This window comes from Colius striatus, chromosome 2, assembly GCF_028858725.1.
Source record: "Colius striatus isolate bColStr4 chromosome 2, bColStr4.1.hap1, whole genome shotgun sequence".
Taxonomy (NCBI): Eukaryota; Metazoa; Chordata; class Aves; order Coliiformes; family Coliidae; genus Colius; species Colius striatus.
The window spans coordinates 11,706,338-11,723,641 of record NC_084760.1 but is presented as its reverse complement, the minus strand read 5'-3'; the positions used below and the strand labels follow the sequence as shown (position 1 = coordinate 11,723,641).

The 17,304-nt window shown below is 35.8% G+C and overlaps 1 protein-coding gene across 3 annotated transcripts in view; it reads right to left on the bottom strand.

Moving 5' to 3' along the window:
- The window catches only part of IBTK (inhibitor of Bruton tyrosine kinase), a 54,422-nt gene that overhangs the window by 15,809 nt on the left and 21,309 nt on the right, over nt 1-17,304 (bottom strand). For all 3 annotated transcript variants that reach the window (XM_061989878.1, XM_061989880.1, XM_061989879.1), the window contains exons 10-24: nt 16,912-17,089; nt 15,496-15,670; nt 13,548-14,138; nt 12,775-12,861; nt 11,461-11,543; nt 11,316-11,353; nt 9,537-9,633; nt 9,048-9,149; nt 8,212-8,329; nt 7,179-7,239; nt 6,349-6,476; nt 4,472-4,584; nt 3,706-3,848; nt 2,830-2,993; nt 919-1,011 (exon numbers count right to left, since the gene is read on the bottom strand). In XM_061989878.1, the coding sequence (XP_061845862.1) occupies nt 919-1,011; nt 2,830-2,993; nt 3,706-3,848; nt 4,472-4,584; nt 6,349-6,476; nt 7,179-7,239; nt 8,212-8,329; nt 9,048-9,149; nt 9,537-9,633; nt 11,316-11,353; nt 11,461-11,543; nt 12,775-12,861; nt 13,548-14,138; nt 15,496-15,670; nt 16,912-17,089 (2,171 nt within the window). The remainder of the gene's footprint in view (nt 1-918; nt 1,012-2,829; nt 2,994-3,705; nt 3,849-4,471; nt 4,585-6,348; nt 6,477-7,178; nt 7,240-8,211; nt 8,330-9,047; nt 9,150-9,536; nt 9,634-11,315; nt 11,354-11,460; nt 11,544-12,774; nt 12,862-13,547; nt 14,139-15,495; nt 15,671-16,911; nt 17,090-17,304) is intronic.

Sequence of the window (17,304 nt, the reverse complement as noted above, 5' to 3'; positions counted from 1 at the left end):
AGGAAAAGGATCATAAAACTACTCTTCACATGGATATCTACAAATGAAAACATGCAGAACAGGAAGTCTCCAAGAGATGGACTAACACCAGATGAAGACTATTTCATAATTTTGTGACTTTTTGGAGACTATCAGAAGCTTAGCTTCCTTAAACCAAAAAAATATTCATGTATAAGAAATATATACAACACCATATAGCCATTGCTTGCTAAGTTCTTGGCTGTTTTGTTCACAGCTTCTGAATCTACCAAACGAGTAATCCTCTACTAGGTTCTGGAACTACTATCCTTGCTCTCCTTGACAAGAATGCCACTGTTCAAAGGTCATGAAAGTCATGCCCCACTCTCTTCTATATGTTGCCAGTTAAGAAACACTAAGTTTAATCCACTGCCTCCCGAAAAAGTACATTTATCTCCCTGCATCTCTTCTTTGAGCAAGAATCACTCTTGCTTTTCGTCAGAGAAAGAATCATCATTATCAACACATGAGTGCTGGGGGAGGTCAGAGAATGTGAGACAAGAAACAAACTTCATGATCAATTACAGTACTGGTCCACAAGTAATTTCTAAAGTGCTAGGGACAAGAAATCACTCTTTTTGTTGGGAAACAGGAAAGCTCATCAGAGCAGGCCACTGATTTAATATACTAGTTTCTGAGCTCTTTCTTTCACACTTAAACAGCTAAAACATGCTTTTTGCAGTGATTGACCAAACAAGACTACAGTAAAATAAAGGGATACATTTTGTACTCTCACAGAAAAACACCATAATGAACTGAAGTAAACAAAGCCAGTCAAAACCAAATAGAACAGCTTTTCTCCTGCTTTTTTTAAACCCTGAACTGCCTGAACCACTAAGTCAATTCGTAATAGCCTGGTCTATCACACTTTTCTTTTATAGATTCTGGTTTTATACCAACCCTGAATTTGCTTTTGGCATGGTTCCACATTTCTGCATACTTTCTTCAATTTCCATGATGGTTCTTAGATCCATAGCAGGAGGGCTGGCAGGGCTAAATGAAAAATAAAAAAGTTACCTTACAAAGCACTCATTTCTGCTTACATTCCACAGTTTCAGCCTTCACTAAAATTCTCTAAATCATACATAAGATTGGTAACCGGATGTATAATTTATGTCTGTTTCTTCAATTATGGCAAACCTCAAATAGAATGTTTGTGACAAACCTTTTATAAATACATACATACTTAAAGGCACACTATAAAAATACTTTCAAGACTCATTATACTATGAAACAACAAGATGTGAACTATGATTACTTTAAAAAGAAATAGATATCTCAATCCAGGATAGTTAGTAGTAGTCAGCTGCACATGTTAAGTATTAGAGAGGCACTGCTCACAGCTCTTTCATGAACACTGAATTAGATCTTTCTTTGAAGAACAGGATTAAAATTATTTCACATGGCAAACTGGATACTCTTTGCATAGAGCTCTGTGCACGTACCAGCAACATTCTCAAACTTTAGGAAGCACTTTCTTTTTTTTAAATGGCTTAATTTTCAACAGAAATGAACATGAATTAAATACAGTCATTTCCAAGCTTTACATAAAACTATAAATTGAAGTCTGTGTACTTAAAGGCATATGTAAATCATGTTACAACTAGATTCAAGGTCAGGCTTCCAAATAAAATATAAGCAGCACTCTCTTGTCTCTCTGTACATAAACCCAACTGCTATAGACTAGTGAATTAATCACTGGAAGGCCACACCAAACCCTGTTATCACTGCTCCTTCTCAACAGTTCAACCAAATAGACATGCACTACAATATCAATCCTTTAAACATTCTATTGCAACAGTGCTGTCTGCTTTTTCTGGATGTCCTATGAGCAATACCAGAAGAGCAGGGAGAAAAGCAGGGAAAGGGAAAGTCCATAGAGGCACAGTGACATTATAATGAAGTCCTGTTGTTTTATTTGATCCCCTTCCATGTAGTCCTCTCAAAAAGATTAAAAAATAACTCTAAGACAGCAGATGAAAGTGAAGCTTCCCTTCTAACCACTCTAAAGGCCAAAGAGTTGGCTGTGGGATGTGATACCATCTCTGCATAGACTAGGCTTGCACAAATACAAAGCCAGACAAAACAAGAGATTCCTAATGGACTCCGCTCACTAAACAATACTCTTCAGAGATGTAACTTTTACTTTCAACGGTTGTATCACCTGTATTAACAAAGTCCACCAGTCACACACCCATAGAGCCTGGGAAAACTGGGAAATTATCACTATGATTCCTTAAATCCTTAAACTCTTCTCTATTCAACCTTTACCAACATCTGTCAGAGAAAGAACATCAGGCAAGACAGAATTTCAGTGTAATCACAGCACTTCTCAATTTTCCTATCAGATACCATTACAGATAAAAATGAATAACCAATTTTTACGTACTATATCAGTTAAACCTGTGGTGTTGCTTTTCATAGACTGTTTTAAGTCTAAAGGCACACCTTAAAAATGTCAAAGTAAAATGGTGCTTGTAACAGCTTCAAGCACGGTCTGATTCAGAAAAAAAACATACAAAGCATTGCACAGAGTTAATCAAGCAGGCCTCCTAAAAAAAGACACTAGAAGTTCTGACTGGCAGCACTTAAAAATAGACAGACAGATAAAGATGTATCTAGCAATTGAAAGAATAGTTTAAAAATCTAACAGTTTTATTAAACTATAAAAAAAATCTTTAACACACATCAGGTCATGTATGATCATCTTAAAGAGTTGATAGCTTTTTAGTCTAAGTAGAATATTAGCATTCACTACCAAGTGTGGAACAGTAATTGTAAGTTAAGTAGGCACCACAACTAGTACTCCACCTGAAACCAGTTGCTACCCAGTTGGGAGAGCTTGCAGAGTTAGTTTTGGCATTGGGAATACGCTGTGGAACAGACTGTGCCAATGCTGATGATCCCTTGTATGGCTTCATCTCCTTGTTAGGTTGAGAGGGTTTCATACCCTGACTGCATGCTTTGTCCTTCATCTAAAAGAAGAAAAATGTAGAATAAATGTTCTCACTTATTTTCATTTAGAAAAAAGTGATGCTACAAACAACTTGAATGACACATGCAAGTGAAAAGATTCAAAAGAATACCTCAAAAATAGCAATAACATAGTGAACTCCTGATTAGTTTGCTATTTGTGCCTTTTCTTTTTTTCCACTTCACTCTGAATCATTTAAGGCCAAATATGCATCTTGACAGTGGAAAATTAATATAGAGGTGTTCACTTCTAAAGCTTTAACACGTAACATGGGCACAATTCTCTCAAACTTAATTCTCTTTGCCAGTTATGGCTCAGTTATACTGTTTTGTTCAATAACAGTACGTGAAGAAAGGCAGGGTTTTCCTGGAGTGTTTTGGCTTCTGGTTTTGGGGTTTTAGGCTTCTCAACTTCCAATTTGCCTTGCATTTTAAATGAAATAGACTTTACATAACTGCTCTTTTGGTTTGAAATTTCCTGAATACTACAGCATATTAAAATTCTTATACCAGTACCACAAGAATAAATTGCCCATAGAAGATTTAATAAGGAATACTCATTTCTATTTGCTTTATTGGACAAACAATAACTACTCTGAAATTGCTTACTTCATTTTAACAGCAGCAGCTTCCCAGAAACACTCAAAAACACAAGGTCTGCTTTTGATGGACTAGATTAACATAAATACATTGCTAGGAACAAAGAAATCCAACCTCATTCTTCTCTGGATGAAATCCTTTTGTGAAGTCGGGGGACTGCAAGTCTCTGGGACTACCCATTCCCATGTAACTACCTTCAGAGTCAGATGTTAAGAGTTCTGGGAGCGATTCTATAGAGTTAGTTTTATTTACTGAGCCTAAGAAATAAGAGAAGAGTAGAACTATTAAGTCATGAGAGCCACAAGTAATCCAAAGTTACTCATTCCAAACGATGAGCACAAAACAACCAGAAGTTTACCTAGTCCAATATACTAGTCTGTAATAAGTATAAGCAAATTGAAGAGTATCTTGAATACTTTTTCAGATTATAATTACTCCCAGTTTTCTTTGTCTCACAATATAGTGTTTTAGGAAGTGACACTGACTCTTTTCTGTTGAAAATGAGGGCTTCTACCACCTGTTCAATAAACAGTGACTAATTTATTTTTTATATTCCAGGAAGAGCAAAAAAAAAAGCCAAAACCCATCACATTAGCAGAAATGTTCCACTTATTAAAGCCACATGGGAAAGTGTCCATTTACTTCATTTGATAAAATAGGTGTTTTCACAGAATCTGAGCTTTAAGGCATAGGCTTAATATGATAACCACTCTTTCAAACAAAACTTGAAGTAGTCACTATTCAACTTAACCTATGTTGTTCAGTACAAAAAAAATACTCTTTGCAAGATTTCCTTATTGAAGTAGAGAAATCACATTGCATTGAATATTAAACTTTATGTTCTGGTTTTATACCTGAAAGGATCCTCTTTCTCACTGACCTGTAGAGGCTGGACTCTGAATAATATCAGATAGATTATATCCTCCAGAGCTGTCAGAACGTTTTCGAGGCTTCTTTTTTGCCTTAGTTTTTGCTTTTTTGAAAAGAGCTTCCCTATTAGAAAAGCAAATCAAGATAGGTTAAAGTCAAAGAAATTGAGCCTGAGAACCATCAGTACCAATTGCAGCAGCAATTATGCTTCACGTAGCTGGTCCAGCTGATAGTTGGTCCCACCAGCTATCATTAGCCACGTGTTTCTGCTCTGCTTATGCACTGCCACAACTATAGAGTAAACAATTTGTAGGGAGAAAACGAGTGAAGGGGAACATCCAAGAAGAAGAGAAAAAAATTCTTCCAATCTAGATCTAGTCTCAGGTTTAGTACACTGTACAAAGACTTCTGCTTGGACAGTGCAAGATACAGCAGCTGCATAGAATAGCACTGCCACCTAGGTCAGACTAAACCTGCTTCACAGCACAGCAACTGACATAAAGCCAGTTACATTCAAATCTCTCTTGACTTCTCCTAAACTCCACAGCTGGTTTCATTTTTCCCCAACACACGTATTGCCACAAGTTAATACTACTTCTACAATAAAGCAGGTATTCGGTTATGTTACTAAAATGTCCCTTGTTCCTACATATGACATTAGGAAGTGAGGAATCAAATAAAAGATATCTTTCATTTTAACAAAACAACTAGAAATTCAGAATTATATGAATCACAGCTACAGTAACTTTATTTTAAAACTCTTATTTGAAAAGCTTTTTGTGGAATAGCCATGTATCTATTTATTCATTCCCATATTACAACTGTGACCTTACATTGCTTGAGAGTTTTTTCTTAATGCTTGGATTGTACTATTCCCTAAAAGCTATCATAGAGGTTTTAAAGAAATCCTTGAAGCCTATTATAAAATAGACTCCCAGTTCCCTTGATCTACTAGCCCTTATCTGCACTAGTTAATTTAGCATAACTTCTCTTGACACAAGTGCTCAGGATATTACACAATCCTGCAGGTGAGGTCTCATCTGCACAGTGACATCATATTCCACTATTTGGAAGTATGTTACCAAGTCATCCTATCTAATTAACTTTTCACAGTTGTGATGTCATGCTAAATTTATTCAGTTTAAAATCTGTACCAAAAAAAGAAGTTGTAGTTTTATTATTTGCCCATCAGAGAAAAGCAGCTCATTAAGCTAGTCTGACAAGAACTTAAGAGATTCTATTGTCAAATTTTTCTGACAAGACTTCACAGATCTCCCTGTCTTCAGAACAAATATTCAAAGACAAAATACCAGAAGTCCACAAAACCACTACCAAGGCCAAACTACCTGATCTACAGTTGTTTGGATCACATTTTCTAACATTTCTCTTTTGTTATTCTACAGTCAGACAGTCGCCACTGACAAAACTCAAAGCTACAGATTGACAAAAACTCAAGCTACAGAACTTTGTATTTCCATGACAATTCTGTTAGTGCTAAGAAATGTAGATTTCCAGACAGACTTGTACTTTGAAGTTTGAGGGAGTTTATCTTTGACTTCTCCTACTTCAGTGAAGTTCAAGGAACTCCATAGTTGGTGTCACAGACATTCTCATCACATGTATCATTTGCAAATATTACTCTGAATGCTTGTTTTGCTACCTTCGCTCACATGCTACTTATAAATTCGAAAAAAAAGTGTTCCACTGCAGCTCTGTAACATTTCAAAATACTTAAGGGAACTGAGAATGGTCTTGGAAATCTCCATTTCTCCGATTTCTTAACATTTTAATTCTGAACCCAAAGGGAGTCAGGCACTATCCAAAGGGGAGATAAATACCACAAACAGCTCATCAAGTTAAAAATGTTGATGAAAACCAGATACTTACTGAGAATTTTGTTCTGTATTCATTTCTTCCCTTAAAAAGACAAAGTTCTCTCCATCTTCAGGCTCATAAGAACTTATGTCAGGTCCATCTGGATATGGTGTAATTACTCTCCTGACCATAGCCGGAATCTGTAATTGTAAAAGGTGTTAACACTAAGTTCCCTTAAGTTGTAAAGTTGTATGCTAGCAAATATCTGATCCAAAAGGCCCAAAAACAAGTCTCATTCCGAACGCTTTTACAGACCAAGCAATTAATTCTTTAACCAGCTTATAAACTTAGGTTACATCTTTAAACAAACAGAAGGAGAATTTTCTTAAGTGACTGACTCAAAAAGCGTGTTTCCAACACTTCTAACTCCTGACAAAAAAATCCTTTCAGGTTTTGTAAACATTCATCTTTTGCTCCTGTACAGTAAAGAATATTGGATTACAATGAGCCACGGTTTACTCTTTTGCATTAAAGTTCAATTTTCACATGATTTTTCTTGCTTTACACTGAAGAAGTCCAATCTGCTTTCCTTTCTTATAAGTAAAAGATGCTCTTTTCCAAAGGTTTTACTTATGTTGCTATCTTGCAACAATGGTCAATTAGAGAACATTAATAGGTTTCATGTGTTTCCTTAATTAATTTAAAGGTCATGATACCATTGCAGCAGTAGCTAGAGAATAATGAAATATCAACTCAATGACAGTGGTACCAGCAGCAGCTAACCTTTAGAGTTGTATGTTCTACATCCAGCCTACGTTTTACAAGCCCTGCAGGTATGTATTTATCACTCATCTCCTACCATTTTAAACTTAATCAGCTTATGCTCAAGTTGGACAACTTACCATTTTCCTATAATAAACAGAAAGATCCTTTACAACTTCATCACTTAAGACATCCAGAGTCCTAAAAAAATAGATACAAATTTATCTTACCTGTTGGGGGAGGAGATGGAAATCACATTGATGAAAACTTCAAATGAACATTTTTAAGAACAAGCATTATTACTTATGCATTGCAATGACAGGGTCAGAAGGAAGAAACTGAACACAAAATATAAACTACTCAATGCCCTTGTTGTGGGCAGGATTAAACCCACACCCTTTCCAGATAGCCTACCTTTACTTAAGGTCACAGCCAATGTAGACCCATGTGGTTAAGTTCCCACAAACTGGTCATTACTTTACCAATTTCTGCATATTTTTAAGTCTTCCTGACATGTATCTAATATTCCAAGTCTATGTAAATTCTTCAGCCACAACATCACTTGACATTTACACCAAAAAATTTTACAGCAACAAACTGCTCAACAGAACTTTCTTGCCCACACAAGCAGGTCTCCTTGCACAAGGCTGTTATGACTAAGTTCTGCTTGTCTCGGCTGTCTCAGATTGAAAGTCTTGCTACTCAATAATGCCATTTTCAGATTTTCACTAAAATGTAGATACAGTCTTCCTTGTAATAAGAATGTTTATTTTAGTGATGGGCCAGGCAGTCTGAGGTTAGTGGTTGGACCCCATGACATTAAAGGTCTTTTCCAACCATAATAATTCTATGATTCAAAAGTATTTAAAAAACAAAACAAACAAACAAACAAGACTAGGCCTAATGTCAAAGCCTACTGAAGTCAGGAGAGGTTTTTCCTCTTAATTCAGGCTGTTCATAACAGATTGTAGATAGGGTTTTGTACTACACAACTGGTACGGTATGTACTGATATTTAACTAGTTCCTCCTTGATGGCAACGAGTTCCCTTTTATACTAGCTACATTCTATTATATTTTAACATTTAACTGCTCCTATTAGTTAGTCCAACCCATTTCCCTCCTGCAATGTTTGAATTTACAGAGTACATCAACACATTTGCATTCCTTCTTACCTTGCTTCAAGCAAAGCTGCCATATTGAGTCCTATGAACTGCAAGCAGGACAGTTTTAACTGTTCAGCATTATACATTGCTGCAAACTCCAACAGCTCAGCAGCATTCTTTAAAGTAACTGCAAAGAAGAAACATAACCACGTTGGAGAACATGCTGCAATATCATGCAGCAGTTTTTTAGATTATTACACACCATCATCCAGTTATTGAAACATATCATATATTTCTTCATTCCTAGAAAAAACACAAATGCTCAAAACAGCCATCAACTACAGCAAGCTCCATGTAACTTTCTAGCAGCTTGAATGCAATGTCTCCTTCACAGAAATAGAAAGACTCCACCTACAAAAGTATCAGTTTGAACAGTGAAACTCAGCAATACAAAGCCAAGAAGAAAGTAAAAAAATATTGAAGTTTCAGACAAAGCATAAGCAGTTCTGAAAGCTCCAAATGTTCCTTCAGCAGCAAAAAGAAAAAAGAGGGGGATGAAGAAGTAGGGGGTGGGGGAGAGAGGGAGAAAAAAAGTAATAGAAGTGCCAACAGAAACACAGAATTCACTTTATCATGCTTCAGAGACAAGAAGTTTGAATTCAGTAAAATAGGTTTGGTTTATTTGTTGAGTGGTTTTGGGGTGGTTTATTTTTGCTTTTTAACTTTATTTTTTCTTTTATTAATGATGCAGCCAAAGAAGCAACTTTTAACAGCTATGTAATGAACACCAAAGTAATCAAAGGAATACAGGCAAATAACTGTGCTTAAATAGAAAAGAGTATCAACATCTAATAAAAAGGGGTTTCTATTCTCTAACCCTTAGTAATACACGTGGAAGAACTCACGTTTTTCTGCAATGGCTAATTCACAGATTTCCTTGAGTCTGGATATCAGAAGCTGGTCTGCTACCACAAGGACATTACATATGAATTCCACGTTCTGAGAATCTGGAAAACAAAGCATCACATTAACACTATGGCAAGGTCAAAAACAACTGTAACATATACAGCTCCAATGAAATTTTACCAAAGGACAAATGTAATGGCTATGTAAATTATGATGGGATTTTCACAGCACAAAGAATAGCTCAGAATACCACAGAGGGTCTTTTCCTTTTTTTGAAGCAAAAGAAGAAGGGAAAACTGAAGTTTGACTAACTAAATAAAAATGAAAGTCTGGGGTATAGTTATCACCTCAACATCTAGAACAAGAGTCACATGGATTTTGATTTTGTACATAAAAGTTCAATGGAAGCACATTAAGTATTGAATTTCTATTTTAAAAATATATAAATTGCCAGAGGTACAGTTGAGTGGAAAATATATTAAAGGTACCTTTGACTGCATGAGCTTCATCTGTATACAAGTAATCTATAATTATCTCCAGTATGTCAGAATGGATTGGCATTTCCAGAGCTGAACAACAGGAAGCCTAAAAAGACAAAAGGATTTTTAAAAAACCCACACACATAAAGAGTAAAAGAAGCTGACTACTTGGAAGAAAATACAAAATTAAGACAGCAATTACCTTTAGCAAATGACTAATATTGAGGGTCTCATTTTCGATGTTAAACAATTAACATAAGAACTTGCACAAAATGCGTTAACATTCTTTAATTAAGAACTGATGGTAGCAATTGAAATCTGCCCAAACTTCTGAACCCATTGACCAGCCCAGTGCCCAGTGTTTCATCTGTTTGAGTATCTTCTCTAACAATTATCCTTGATTCTGTTACTTTACACACAATTGTCTAAAAGCAGAACTACAGGAATCCACTAGGCAAGTACTGAACTTCTTTCCTTTCAAGGTAAAAGCTCTAGTGTAACCATAAGTTCCCATGCAAGAATAATATGTATGTAGCCATTACTATTAACCACTCAGCAGACAAGGTCCTCAGCAAACCCGCCATTTGAAGAACTACCTTAACCATTAAGGCAAAGTCAGATAACTGTCACCATTCAGTCTATGAAACATCACTGTTCAACAACAAAGGTTTATTTCTGGCAGCACCTAAGCAAAGCTTTATACTCAAAGATTTCTTTTGCTTCAGAACATGTTACTGGTACTGACATATTTCTCTATTACAGACAGTAAGTTTTTTATACATCATCTAGAGAATTTAGTACAAACTAGATTTACTTACAAAACAATAGATAATTTAGGAACTACATACAATTGATACAGAAATCAATGATACAAATGGACATTCAACACTTAAAAAAATTAATAATTATCATTTGTCTCACAGTGTTTCAGATATGTTTCCTCGAGGATAATTGAGGGAAAAGGCAGCACAGTAGCTTATAGGACAGGTGAAGTTCTGTTACACCACAGAACTGACAGTACTTTGTCAGGTTCTGAGATTTACACAACACTAAAAAACTATGAAAGCTGAAAAAACTCTTGCATTCTGCTTCAGCTTTCAGTCTCTGAAAAATGCTTCTCCCTCTACATCTTTCTTATCTTTCAATAAACAAAATCAATTGCATTCAGATATTTGAATGGAGGAGTTTAGTGAAATTACAATGTCCAGGAACATTGACACACAGCTAGTAAATAGAAACCAAGAGAAGTAAGAAGATCTACACCCTTTGAAACAGCAGCTGGTGACTAAGTAGAATATTCCTTGATATCCTCTATTTTATTAGCAGTCAATTCAAAAAGAAATTCTGCACTCTTTATGATGGACTCTCAATTTTGCTGCATCTTTCATTCAGTATGTTTAAAAAGCTATTCCATATTGCATACTATTTAAATTGATAGATTTTCTACAGAAAGACAATGAAAACTCATCCAAAACAGCATCCCTTAAGAATAGCTCAGCAGCTTTTATAAATATACAAACTAGCTCAAAATAAACATCTAAAACAAAAGTAATACTTTAATTTCCTTTGATATACGTGACTATATTTATTACTCTCAGTGAATACACAATCTCAACAACACAAATATAGAATCGTTGTTTTTGGTTTTTTTTCTTGAAAACAGGATCAAGAATCCAGCCCTTCCTTGTTCCCAGTATTTAGGATATGCTAATCTAGGAAAAAATGAAAAGCTATCACTTATCTGATGCAACAAAACATACCACCACACATGTTTATGGTCAAGCTTACCTCAATCCATGAGCTGCTTAACATGCTGTGAAAATAATCTGTAAAGAAAGGCATTTCAGTTCAAGATGCAATAAAATTCAGTTAAAAAAGAAGACAATATAGTTTAATTTTATATATATATATATATATAAATACACACACATACCAAGTCTTGCACAAAGTACACACTTATGACACGGGAATTCCTTTCCATCTAAAGATTTCAAGGTCACATCGCAGAGGTATGAACTAGAAGATATTTAATAGGATCAGATTGTGACTATTCAAAAGAGTTACAAGTAAACAACTTTACAAATAAATACTAACTATAGCAAGTGAGGATTTTCCCTTTAAAACAGAACATATTTGAACTTTAGAATTGTATGAAATTAACCTATAAATACAGGTGTAATAGTTTCAAGAGATAACTTTTTTGTCAAAGTTAAGCTCTCAAAATTCCATCTGAAGTAATTTCCTCAAAACATAGTCAGTCAGACAACCACACAGAATCACAGAATCTTAAGGACTGGAAGAGATCATCCAGTCCAACTCCTCTGCCAGAGCAGGGTCACCTAGACCAGGTCACACAGGAACTCGTCCAGGTGGCCTTTGAATGTCCCCAGAGAAGGAGACTCAACAATCCATCTGCACAGCCTGTTCCAGTGCTCCCTCATCTGAACAGGGAAGAAATACTTCCTTGTATCTCTTTGGAACCTCTTATGTTCCAGCTTATACCCATTGCCCCTTGTCCTATCATTGGCCATCACTGAGAACAGCTTGGTTTCAAAATTGCTATGATCAAATAAATTAATTATAGCTAATTTTAGTGCATCATAAATGGTCTCTCTTGAGTTAGTTGTTGCTCTTACATTAGTAGCTACTACAAGCTATGACAATGCATTTTAAGTGCATCATAAACCAAATTCTGTGAAAAGGCAACTTTTATGCCACAGGGCTTTTATTATGTAAGTAGACTACTCATGCCTTTGGGCATAAATAACCTAACCACTTAAATGCAATTAAAAAAATCCAACATCACTTTGATAAAAGCATCAGGAATTTTTCTACTGAAAGACATTTCAGAGATTTTCTTAATTCCAAAAAAACATTCCACACTTGCTTACTTCCAATCCAGGTGGTCTTACTGTAATAGTAAGCACATTTAAGCAAGTCAAATTGCTTTTGACTGGACTGCCAACAACATTTCTCCTGGCATTACTGTTCTATGACACAATTAATCCACAGAACAAGTTAATGTACAGAAAAAAGAAGTAAAAATACTGCAATCTGAGATAGACTATGTTTGCTAACTCATAGATCAGCCTATAAGCACCTATAAAGAACTTACAAATGCGTGTTACTGTGAAAGAGACAAGCATAAACCAGAAGTCAAAATACAGCTTGTGAACACTTATCAGGTAAAGATATGATATAAAAGGAAGATGGTGGGAGTGGGGGAAGCTTGATTTTAAAAGTTTACCATTTCTTCTGATTTATCTTTGGTTTGTTTCCATTCTTCTTGTTGACAACATTAATTTTTCCATTTTCTAACCTGACTCCATCCAACCTGCAAATCATTAACATGAGTGAAAAAGCAATACAATAAGTGTACAGTTTGAATCATTAAGAACAGTTTCACAAAGTAACAGTACTTCAGTGAGCTCATATTGAGACTATGGAAAACAATCAAAATCATCCTTCCCACATCTTTTTCGGTTTTATATGCCAAATATGTTCACTGTCTAAACTAGCAGACTCAGACCACAGCATAGAAATTTATCAATCCAAAACATTGTTAAATCAGTTGACTCCAACAAGACAAGTGTTGATGTTATGTAAGTCAGGTGATTTGCATCAAGGGTCAACTCTCAGAAAGCTCACGCCTTAAGAGATACAGAGGACAAGTGTTCTAAATACAAACATCCAAGAGATTCTAGGATGTAATAAAGGTCAACAGCACATTTCTATCACAGAGAAGCCTACTGAAAAATAATGCTTTAAGCTGTGAAAGTCTTATGATCTTCCTGAATAATATCACAAGTGCTTTCCCTTAGCAGTGAGCATCAGAACAAACTGATGCTGCTTTAAAGAGATGACACTGTGTGTGCTGTGAACTTTTATACTTACAAACAGTAAAACAAAACAAAACAAGGCCAACTTGTCATCCTCAACTAGTCTTCTACTTTAGTAACTAAAGTTACATCAGCCTACATAAAAGCCTGCCAGAATAGAAATGCGTTTCCTTCCACCTACCTTCCACTTAAATTGCTGAGTCCAAACTTCTTTGCAGCACTTTGCAACATTTTTATGAGGTTAGCTTCTTCACCAACAACTTTGCCTTTTTTAGATTTGCTCTTCTGTTTTTCATTTTGCACTTGATTATTTCTATAAATCTCAAATGCAGACTTTCCATTAACATTTTCATCAAAACTCATTTTGCTCAGGTTAGAAATTAAAGTATCCTGATATTCCTCTGATTTTCCTTTATGCAGGAGTTTTGGTTTATAACCATGAGTTAAAAGATCACACGTATCAGTGTACATGAATTGCAGAAGGTATGCAAACAGATCCGGATGAACTTTCTCTATAACGTAAAGATCACATCCAACAGCATCTTCATCTTTACGGTAGACGTCCGGAGTGTCTAGCTGATTGTCATTGGATACAAACAGCTTCTTGAAGAAATCAGAGCGTATGGCCAAGATGTATTTGTGCACGGGGTAAGTTCTTGTGCCAATCTGAAAAGTCACATCATGGATGCTGTCCATTTCATCAGTTTCGTCTAGCAGTTTGCCAAAATCCTCTCCAAAACTTGATAGTGATACACTTGGAATTTCATAGAGACTGGAACAAAATGAAACTCATTAAAAAATCCACTACTTACAAGCTCCATAAAATTTTACACATTTAATGAAGAAAGTGAAGCTGCTTTCATTTTCTCTGGGTTTTTTCTTACATTGCTCAACTTTGTTTATCTGATTCTTTACCAAAATATCTAATATGATATTTAGGCACTAAAACACATATCTAAGACCTGTCTAGCTTCAGAATATCAAATATAGTATTTTATCTTTATAACATTGACAGTAAATACCTATCATGAGAACCATCTTGCCTTCTGCTCATATTTCCATCAAGAAATGATAGTTGTGTTGCATATTACAACAAAGCAATACAAAAAAAAGCTAGTATTTACTTATCAGATCTATTGGAAACTATGAAAGCGTAAGGAACGTGTTTCAGTACTTTTATTCATTTACTTCTGTAGTGGGTCTGGGATGGTAGTGATTTTCCACAGCAGCTCTTGCAGTGCTGTGCTTGCTGTTGGTATCAATATTATGCCTACTGCTCGCACAGCATCAGGGCTGTCCCTCCAGCATTCCTTCCCCCACCTTCACCAATAGCTGTGGGTGGGCACAATCTTGGGAGGAACCACGGCCAGAACAGCTGACCCAGGCTGACCAAGGAGATATTCCATACCATATGACGTCAGCTCAGTAATATAAACTGGGGGAGAGGAGCAGGAAGGGGAGGCGAGATTCATTTCTGGCCTTCCCAAAGCAACCGCTACGCGTACTGAAGCCCTGCTTCTCGGGAGGTGGCCGGACATCGCTGCTGATGGGAAGTAGAGAGTAACAGCTTATCTGCTTTTGCTTCGCTTCCAGTGTGCACAGCTTTGTTGTTTCTTTATTAAACAACTTTCATCTCGACCCACGAGACTCCCATCTTATTTTCTCCCCTCCCTGGCTTGCTGAGGAGGTGGGTGATAGAGCGGTGTGGTGGGCACCTGGCATCCAGCCAGAGTCAAACTACTACAACTTTCAACATTGTTTCCAAACAAAATGAACTTTTCATTTTTATTTTAAAGCAGATTACAGGTGACTACGCAAGGGGTAAATTTCTACAGCACTCAGAGCTCAGAATGTGTTAAGAAATAGATTGCAAATGTTTGTCTTAAACAATTTAGACAAAAATTCAACACTACTTATACTAATCATGTAAATATTTAAGCTGAGGTCTTGGGGTAACTTAAACACAGTCTACTAACTTGTTTTCTAACAAGTGCTATTCTTTAGCAGTATGGATAACCACACTTACTGTGACTTGTGTATGAGCCAAAAAATGGTTTTGAAAAGTAAATCATTTAATTTCAGTCACATTAAAAAGAGAAAAACTAGAGTTGTTGATACTTTAAGTATACCTTGTTTTAGGATCTGACTGTAAAACAGCAAAATTGCAGCCGTTAGGATCAGTGGCAATACTAACAGCTCGGTGGACAAAAGTAAGCTTCTGAAGTCGAATTCTTTCATACACACTGTTTGTATCATGTTCACAAGACACATCACATGAAGAATTGTGAAGACTCGATGCAAGTTCTGCCAAAAAATAAAAAAACCACTGAAATATCCAGCTAATTAAAATGGAACTGATAAAACAAAAAGGCAAGATTTCTGACTTAAGTCCATTAATAGAGTCACTGAATAAGGCTGAATTATGCTGAATGTTTCAGCTTGGTCAACTGAATGCAGGATGATGTTTTAAGAATAAGATTTGATATTATATATAGGAGGCTTTTATCCAGAACTTCTTGTGGAAGTGTTTCACCACTTCTTCATATAAGGGAAAACACTCAACCTGGCATTGAATGCAATCTCTTGTAGAATGAAACAAGTTGTGCAACAATGTAAAGCAGCGAAAAACTGTGGGGTTTTCCTGTCAGTTGCAGCAGATACAATATAATTAAGTCAGAATATGTACTTGTTTAAATGATATTCAAACTAACAAAATACTATTAAAAAAACATGAAATTCTTTGACTATTGGATTATTTTTCAGCATCAAGATAGAGTCAAAAGGAAATGTGTTTGGTGCCTCTGTAGTGAGGGAACTAGAGAATAAACAGAAGTAACAATGGAGTAAAACTGGTATGCAACTCTGGATTTAGCCAGAGAGGAAAGATTTTTACTGTGAAAAAATCCAAAAATAGATTATTAAAACTAAAGACAGATCCTTGATATCAAAGAAAGTAGAACTGCATCATAAAGCTAGAAAGTTCATACACATTCCAGGTGGAAGGAAATCCATTTCTAGGCACAGTGTTGAGATCCCTATGTGAACAAAGCTGTCTTTTTCAATTAGTCTTGTCCTACAGTAGAGAGAAACCTTCTTCACAATAAAACAATTCATCAGAGCCTATTTTCAGCAATATGAACCAAATTACTAAGCTGAAATTTGCTCTGAACCCTGAATTATGCCCAGATAAAGATCTGGGAAAAATGTAAAGGTTTCACATATACATTTAGCAGTGCAAGTACATGCTCCTTACTTTGTGTAATGCTACACTCTTAGGACTGTTCATTTAGTGTGTGACAAGATTAGACTGGACCTTTGTGCAACTCTTAGTACTTTTCTCCCTAGAAATCTCCATCTGAATGGAAGGCTGCACAGTAACTACATCTTAGTATTATTGAAGAAAGGCAACACTAAAAACGCTACCAACCTCCAGACACAGAGGAAAGGACAAATTCACCTCACAAAACTCTTACTGACTGTAAAGACTTGCTTAAACTTTTATATTATTTAAAGTAATTAAATACCATTAAGAAATTACAGCTAACCTTTCTTTTCAGAGATTTTTTTCCCTTCTTCCATCCACTCCCCTGTAAAGGCTTCACCATCCTGGGTGACAAACATTATTTCGTTCCCATTTAAAGCAATATCGGACATGAAGACTTGCCGGCCATACACCCAACGGCATTGCTTCATGGAGTTGTTAGAAGACTTCCAGCAAAACACCTATAGTATCATTGGGTTTTTTTCAGAGAAAAGAAAAATGTTCATGTCATATAAAAGCAGTTACATATGATACACAACTTTCCTAAACACAAGAACATGCCAGTTGCATATAAAAGGAGAAGTTCTTCAAAATTATATCCTGAAGTGTTTACAGGCATCTATTACAAAGAACCCACAAGTAGAACAGGGACAACCTACTATGGTATCAAGATCCA